The sequence below is a fragment of the Mus caroli genome, chromosome 16 (assembly GCF_900094665.2).
Source record: "Mus caroli chromosome 16, CAROLI_EIJ_v1.1, whole genome shotgun sequence".
Classification (NCBI taxonomy): Eukaryota; Metazoa; Chordata; class Mammalia; order Rodentia; family Muridae; genus Mus; species Mus caroli.
In genome coordinates, this window is record NC_034585.1 from 10,637,027 (window position 1) to 10,645,858 (window position 8,832).

At 42.5% G+C, this 8,832-nt stretch overlaps 1 protein-coding gene across 2 annotated transcripts in view; it reads right to left on the reverse strand.

The window, feature by feature from the left end:
* Marf1 (meiosis regulator and mRNA stability factor 1) overlaps nt 1–8,832 on the reverse strand; it is a 50,606-nt gene that overhangs the window by 29,345 nt on the left and 12,429 nt on the right. For both annotated transcript variants that reach the window (XM_029470325.1, XM_021184552.2), the window contains exons 6-12: nt 8,558–8,675; nt 7,755–7,927; nt 4,144–4,554; nt 3,800–3,957; nt 3,555–3,713; nt 2,118–2,307; nt 270–448 (exon numbers count right to left, since the gene is read on the reverse strand). In XM_029470325.1, coding sequence (XP_029326185.1) covers nt 270–448; nt 2,118–2,307; nt 3,555–3,713; nt 3,800–3,957; nt 4,144–4,554; nt 7,755–7,927; nt 8,558–8,675 — 1,388 coding nt within the window. The remainder of the gene's footprint in view (nt 1–269; nt 449–2,117; nt 2,308–3,554; nt 3,714–3,799; nt 3,958–4,143; nt 4,555–7,754; nt 7,928–8,557; nt 8,676–8,832) is intronic.

Below are 8,832 nucleotides of genomic sequence, written 5' to 3' on the forward strand. Positions count from 1 at the left end.
AAAAACCTAACCAAACAAAAAGAACCTGCTCTGGGTATACAGCATGCTATTTCACTCCCAAGGGCCTGCCAAGTTCAAGCTGTGTTTGTCTTTTGCTTAATGACTTGAACAAGAGCCAGAGGGCATATTTCAAACCCTATCAATTCACAATAACCATTATTGCATACAGGAGGAATGGGAATGTGATAAAATCACTTTTGATTATTTTCCAAACTATCTGTGGGTCAAGTTGTTATGTTCTGAAGTGCATGGCTAGGATGTTTTTTTACCTTAGTAAAGAGAGTGACTTGTTGGCAGCTCCTGTGGAGAGTGAGACCAGTATCTTCTTGCTGCCAATTTTGTGCCTATGGAGGCTGTTCACTGCACAGATTGCTTCGTGCAGGTTTCTCATCTGCACAATGGCCTTGAGCTGGTAATCAGTATGGGGACTGAGCTCAACACTCTTCACCTGCAACAGAACAAAATAAAACTGCACTACCAGTATCTACCTAGAGCCTGTCAACTACAAAAGTTAAAGTGAACTATCAGGGCCTGCACAAGGTCACTTGCCTGAATGAGATACTGCAAGTGACCAGAGTGAAAGTAATCTTCAAAGAAACTATCCTGGTCAGGCTGCCTTTTTGCTCTGGCACAGACCACTCTCAGAGGCAAACTCAGTTTCTACAACTCTGCAAAATACCAGGTTTATAAAAGGTGCTTTTTTTTTTTTTTTCTTTTTAAAAGCAAGCTGCACCTAAATACTGGGCTGTGCACATTGAGACGTAGCCAACATTATTTTAGACCAGTGGATCTCAACCTGTGGGTCAAGACCTCTTTGGTGGTCAAACAACGCTTTCACAAGAGTGTCCTATGAGATGTCATATCAGATACTTATGTATTACAGTTCATAACAGTAGCAGAATCAGTTACAAAGTAGCAATGAGATGATTTTTATGGTGGGGGTCAGCACAACATGAGGAAGTGTATTAAAAGGTCAGCCTTAGTAACGCTGAGAACCACTGCTTTAGACTTCCTGTATTTCTGCTATAGCTCTAAGTAAGTCCCTCTACCTATGGCAGGCACTTCTCATGGCTAGTTTTATTTTCTCTGGGGTGATGTCATAAAAACTATGTGTTCTATATTTCTTCTAACACAGAGAAGGGCAAAGAAGTTCAAACCTGCCCAGTCATACCCATGTCCCAGCTATGGCTATGTGTGTCCAATTAGGCCCTCTGGCATTGAACTCCACCAGTTCAATAAAACCAGCAAGGACCTGAGGGTGGGGGTTGGGGACGTGTGGAGGGGGAGGTGGGGGGGGAGATACACAACTGGAGAAACAGCTCAACAGTTAAGAGCTTACACCATTCTTTCCCTGGTCTTCCAGAGGACCAGAGTTCAGTCAAGACATCCATACTGGGCAGCTTAAAACCTGAAACTTTGGCTCCAAGAGATCTGACACCTCTGGCCTCCAAGGGCACCCATATACAACTAATTTAAAAATAAATCTTCTTTAAAAAACTAAAGAGTTCTCTTGCGAGGCTATGCCGGGGCCTGGCAAACATAGAAGTGGATGCTCACAGTCAGCTATTGGAAGGATCACAGGGCACTCAATGGAGGATCTAGAGAAAGTACCAAAGGAGCTAAAGGGGTCTGCAACCCTATAGGTGGAACAACATTATGAACTACCCAGTACCCCCCCGGAGCTCGTGTCTCTAGCTGCGTATGTATCAGAAGATGGTCTAGTTGGCCATCAGTGGAAAGAGAGGCCCATGGTCTTGCAAACTTTATATGCCCCAGTACAGGGGAATACCAGGGTCAAGAAGTGGGAGTAGGGGGTAGGGGAGTGGGAGGGGGACTTTTGGGGTAGCATTGAAAATGTAAATGAAGAAAATACCTAATTAAAAAAAATATGTTGACCTTTTCATTTCAATAAACTTAAAAAGTTTTAGTTAAAAAAACAAAAAACAAAAAACGAAAGAGTGAAGCTGAGCATTGTGGTTTATGCTTTCCATCGTATCAATTGGAAGGTTGAGACAGACTCTCACAATGTTTGAGCTATGGAGTTGAGATCCTGTCTTGAAAATATGACCCACTTCCAAAAATCCAAACCATTACCCAAATAACAAGACTGAAGTTACCTGGCCATGCTTGGAAAAGGCTTCCTGGAGGAGCTGCTGCAGCTCCTTCCGGGACAGCCTGTAGTCCACATTGCTGACCTGGATGTCAACACCATTTGCAAATGGGTCTGGGCAGTCAGCACCGCTGCTGGGATTGGCAATGTTGAAAGCAAGTGGTGAGGCTCTATTCAAAAGGTTTGGAGACATACTCCTGGAGAAAACACATAAGATACCGTTCTATGCACTGAGGTTCTGCCACTCTGGCTTTGTCTGAAGCTATTGATGAAGAAACTTTCCTATTTGATTTTGCAATATGTTTTACCTTAAATCTATGCTGATTTAGGTTTAATGTCTAAAGTACAAGTGGACCTCAATAAAAAAATTATTCAATATCAAATGTTATTTTACAGAAATATTTAAAGCAAAAAGGAATAGTCCTTAGGAAGCCTTGCAAAATTCAAAATTCCACTCTCAGCATTTTAGTCTTACAAATTTAAAATTTTAGCCTCGGGCTGAAGAGATGGCTTAGCAGTTAAGAGCACTGACTGCTCTGCCAGAGGTCCTGGGTTCATTTCCCAGCAACCACATGGTGGCTCACAACCATTTGTAATGGGATCTGATGCACTCTTCTAGTGTGTATCTGAAGACAGCATCAGTGTTCTCATATAAATAACAAAAAATAAATAAATCTTTAAAAAAAAAATAGCCTCTGATGCTTAATTTTAACCTCCTCTGAGTGAAGGCAGGCTCTGGTGTCGACTGTTACACGAGAAATTATACATTTCCTTTCTGCAGTAATTTTTTTTTCTTTTTTAATTTTTTGAGACAGGGTCTCACCATGTAGCTTCTGATGTCCTGAAATTCACTATGTAGACCAGGCTAGACTAGATCTCACAGAAATCTAAGATCACTGCCTCCCAAGTGCTAGGATCAACAGTGTGCAACACTGTACTTGGCTTTTGCAGTGATTCTTAACCAGCTCTGCACAGCCCCATCTGCCAAGTCTCACAAAGTGGGTTTCCAGCAGCCTTCTATGAAGTGCCATACTAAGAGCAGCCAATGCACATCTCATTTTGGCTTCCCTGAACACACACACAAAAAAGAGTGTAAGATGTTGTTTGTCTAATTGGTTGTTTTTATTTAAGGTCTTGATAAGTTACACAGGCTGGCCTTGAACTCATCAGGCTTGTAAGTCTCCTGTCTCAGCCTCCCAAATTCTGAGAATCCAGGTATGCACCACCACACCTGACCATGAGGACATCTTAACATTCTTCCCTGTTGGGATGGACTTACCTAGCTTTCCACATGGAAGAGGAACAATAGAGGAATGCATTGCCTCAGAATGTCAGCTATGGTAACCTGAAGGGAGGGCCTGGCAGTGAGAGATGTCTCTACTAACGCAGTGATCTGTAACCTTCCTGTTGTATAGCCATGCCACGGGTGAAAAGCTGGACTTACCTCGGAGACCAAGACTGAGAGGTGAGCAGAGGGCTGACTTGCCTTGAGGCGATCAGCTTGCTGAATGCGGATGGGTAGCTTACTTGGAAGACAGTCTCCTCTCTCTTCTTCTTCTCTACGGGAGAGTTGACAGTGCTCTGGGAACTGAGGTTCTCTTTTCTAAAAGCACAAAGAATTTGAGACTAATGTCACAGGTCTCCATAATTTCAGAGAAGCAAGTCCTATGAAAGAAAAGCTGGACATACTTCTGACTGCTTCTGTAGAGTGGCTCTGTCACACCTGCGTTCTTCAGGATGGGCACTGAAGCGGTCGGGCCACTGTTAGGCAGTGCTGCCAGCCTCCCATGGCTTTGCTGATGGTCACTGCTTCTATTGCCCGACTTTGACTCCATTCGGCACAGCTCCTGTAAAGACACAAGTGCAGTGGCCTTAAACCTAAGTATCTCAGTTGGGTTGGGTTCTACATAGAGTAAAATGACTGAATCTCAGCAAACACCAAAGAAGACACAACAGGAGCCACAAGTCCCAGAGCACACAGAAAGAAACCAAACCTGCCATAAATTTCAGAAAGCAAGAGATATCAAAATTACCTGTAAACTTTTAATGTTTGTGGTTTTTGTTGCCTGCAACACTTTCCCAGGCATGGCTTTGACACTGGGTGACTGTTCACTTATGTCTTTGATGAGGCACAATTTTGTGTTCTTAACTTTTTTGGGAGACTTCACTTTATCGGCAATAGCATTTGAACTCTTGGCTTCAAAGAATTCTCTATGTTTTGGAGTAAAGGACACAATGATCCTGTTGCCAAAGACATCTTCATTTTCCATTCGCTTCTGGGCCCGTTCTGCACTGTCCTGGTTTATGAAGCGGAGAATTGCGCTGCAGCCTGTGATACTCAGCACCTTGCCACCACAGTTATCAGAGAGGCGCCTGAGCCTGTTGCTGATGCTCTTGCCATCTTTATTTGCTGGCAGGTTATAAACATAGAGTAGAGTATGGCACTGCAAGCATGGGAAAAAAGTGTTATATCAGGTTCAGTCAAAAGTATACATTCAATTTCAAAACAAGAACAAGTCATGTCTCCACTTCAGCTGATGATGCACAAGAGGAAAGAACAGCAACATTACAACTATTCAGTGTAATGCTGCTTCCAATAATCAGCTAGGCACAGCTACAGTGAGTAATTCCGTTTCTATACAATGTCCAGAAAAGGTCAACCTAGAGACTGGTGACTAGCTGCCTTGGGAGAAGGGATCTCCACTGACGGCAGGCATCACATGGAAACCATTTCAAACTGAAGGCACAACACAGTAAATATTACAAGACATTGAAATATACTTGTTAGTCAATAGCCTGTTACTTCCATGGTTAGAACCCTTCCAGATAACCTGGAATGTATGCACCAAGAAATAAAACAGTGCAAACGCTGTTTAGTAAGGTCAACTATATGCAGGTAGTACTTTTTAACTTGTCACACTGGCAAACATCTTAAAGAGACGCTTGTACTTCTCAATGATAAAGAGTAGGACTTAATATCACTTTCTTGGAGCACAAGAAAAACTTTTCCAATAACTTCTAACCCAGAGCTACCACAGCTGAGAATGTACCCTCCAAAGAGTCCCTGGATGAGCTAGCTGGAAATGGTTAAAAAAAAAAAAAAAAAAACTTTGTAGAAACTTGTCCAGTAATAGGCAGACTGCTTAAACAAATCAATGGCCAGACACAGGCACGCTATCAGCATTCATTTTTTGTTTATTTTGGCTTTCAAGACAAACAGGGTTTCTCTGTGTAGCCCTGGCTGTCCTGAAAGTAGCTCTGCAGACCAGGCTGGCCTCAAACTCAACAGATTCGCCTGCCTCTGCCTACTGAGTCCTGGAATTAAACTCGTACACTACCACCCCCCAAGCTTGTCAGTCAGCACTCTAATGGCTAAAAATATGTGAAATTCATACCAGTATTTTAAGTAGGCATAGAAATGCACCCAAGTTACGATATTAAGTTTAAAAAAAAATGTGACTTAAATATTTTTTTTTAACATTTGGAGAGCAGTGCTAACCTGTAAACAGTAGTCCCCTCACGGTAGGCCTGAGAGGGTCTATGCTCTCCATGTTGCTTTTGTTTTTACACTAACAATACTTTTTTGTATTGGGAATTTCTCTTTACATGGGTTATGTCAACAAGTCATCAACAAAACCTCACTCTTCCTGGACACCAGCAACTCAAAACCCAGGCAAAGTCAGCACAACTTACTAAAAAACAGGGAAGAAAAGCTGTGCCATTACCACTCTAGTGAATGAGAAAGCTGTTGCAAGAAGTGTTAATAAATGAACCCACCAACTCTCCAGGCTCCTGCTTCTCTCAACCCGCTAACTCTCCAGCCCCGCCAGGCCACATTCCTGCTCTAGTACCAGCACTGGTGGGCCACAACATTATGTTCCGGGACCGGCTCTGTCCCACATTCCAATAACCAAATATATCCGCCATCCTCGTGGTTTCATAACACAATACCCAGTAAAAACAAGACTCAATGCTTGTAGTTAACCAATCATATATATATTGAGATATATATATATATATATATATATCTCAATAAATTCTCAATACACAAGATGCCAATACAATAATTTCAGAACCAACTGATAATGATAAAAGCTGATCACCTAGATTAGACAAATTATCCCAATATTCTAACCTTTATGATAGCAAAACAACCTGTGGCTGGTCATAGTCAAGTTGATTCAAGTCCACCACCATCTTCCTTTCTCCAAGATGCTCCGTCTCTCCAACTCTTAGCTCCACCTCCCTTTCCCCTGTCCAATCACAGGCCTCTCACTGCCCTAATGTAATTGGACAGGGAAAATCCTGCGACATATCACCCTTTCTGTTTAACTAAATTTAAAAAAAAAAAAAAAAAAAAAAAAAAAAAAAAAACTCTCTCAAAACATAGGAGTTAGCAGGTTGAGAAGCAGGAACGCAGAGAGTTGGTAGGTTTATTTGTTAATATTTTCCACAACAAAAAGCACCCTGCTTTTTGTAGACTGTAGACTGGATATTGGATTCTGGATAACTGGTCTTTTTCAATCATAAGACCTCCTACATGGGCAAGCTCTCTGCTTGACTAATGGCCATTTACAGTTCAAGAGCACAAGACAGATACAGGAGGCAAGTAATGCAGCTCTGGCCACAGGTCCCCAAACAAATGACACAAGAAAGAGGCTCAAAGGCTGCAGGAGGCTGGGATGCTATCCCCTGGACTAGGTTCTCCAACCTCCCTCACATGGTTTTGATTAGGACAGACCCTAGGCTTGCTGGCATCTGGTACTAACACTAACGTCCACCTCCTTCTGTGATGGCACTGGATGCCATCCTTTCTTCTTGTTTTTGAGACAGGGTCTCACTATGCAGCGCTGGCTGAACAGGAGCTATGCAACCCAGGTTAGCCTGGAACTTGTGAGACACTGCTTCTAACTTTTAAATGTTGAGATTACAGGTATATGTCCCAAGTACTGGGTTGGACATGATCGTTTAAAAGATACACCTGTAACCATAAAGTTATTTTATGAAATTATATATTAAAAGTGCATTTAATGTATTACTGTCATTCTCCTGGAATGGAAGAATGGAAGTCTTTCCTATCACTGCTAGAATTTCTTTCAGAGTTACACATGCATTCCCCCAAGCAGTATACACATGGCTCAGCTCTGTGGCAATCATCCTTATCCCAAATCAATTCTAGCAAAAATGTTGAGCCTGGGAATGTGTTCACACTCTCCTAATATACATATCCTACAACACCCAGTGGCCCCCATGCATGACAAGATACACACTGAAACAAGCACAGCTTCTGGTAGCTTAGGGGAAAAAAAAAAAATCGCCCGAGATGCACAATTGTTCTGCGTATCTGAAGGCAGACACACAAGAATGTGAGCTCTTGCCATGCTCTTTACCCATAATACCTGGGAGCAAAATGATGCTGCTTCTACTTTTCCATCCATTTTATATGAAAAAGCATCTCTAGCACTGGGGACAATGGCAAGTGCCTATCTCTGAAGTAAAGCCACAAGCTTGGGAAGTCCTCAAAACAAATGAGATAAGAAAGAGGCTCAAAGGCTGCAGTAGGCTGTGATGCTATCCATTGGACTAGGCAGTCTGTCTCCAGAATCTACCTAGAAAACAGCAAAGGCAACAGAAACCCACTCACAGGAATCTTCAGTGGTAACCGAGGGGGTAGATCAGAAATGAACTCTTCAAATCTGATCAGCTGGTTAGCATGATGTAACAAGGCTTCAGAGGCCTGGTTTTTATGTACCAAAATGATGTGGAAACCGTGCCGGTGCCTAAGATCACTGAGTTCCAACGCAAAATTGACATCAGCTGAAAGGAAAAATACAAGAATTAGAAACATTCAACAGAGATAGCCCTGGACAGCTAGTGCCATGTACAAGAAAACAGGCAGACCAGGCTCAGGTTCAGTCACTCTCCCCTTTTTGAACAAGAGCACAGTTTCTCTTGAAATGTTAACATGATAGGGCAACCATATCACACACATTAAGACTTGGCTACCTTCTAATATTAACAGGGAGCAGGTATTAACACGTTGGGGAGATACAAATCTGAAATTATTCATCTTGCATTTTTAAAGTTATAATACCCACCCCCACATACACACAAAATAAAACAAATATTTTCTTTAATAAACTGGCCCTGCAATAACTCATGGAGAACAACTAAAAAATTAGATTCTGTTTTCTTTCTTAAGTTTTTCAGTTAACTGTTCTCTATGTATCCCAAGCCAGTCTGCATGCTTGACCCTCCTGCCTTAGCCTCCTACATGCTGAGATTATAGGATGGGGTAAGCTACACCAGGCGGTAGACTCAGCCATGTCTCTAAACAGCTGCAAACAATCAGTACTGCGGGCCCTGTGTTCACGTCTCTATGGTTCTTTGGTTTGTCATTTCTGATAATTCCCATGCATTGAGTGTGGTTAAAACTTAGACACTTACTTGACACAAGAACCACAGTAGCTGGAGCAGTGTGCGTATTTGCGAACCTTCGCAGGCTCTGACGGAGTTTATCATCAGCAGCATTCTTTGCAGTAGCATTTATGTGAGCAACGGTTACCTGTGATTATTTATCAAAAGGGGTATTGAACAAGAGTGAGGATTAGAAAACTGCCACACAGCCGGGCGCAGTGGCACACTCCTTTAATCCCAGCACTCGGGAGGCAGAGGCAGGCGGATTTCTGAGTTCGAGGCCAGCCTGGTCTACAAAGTGAGTT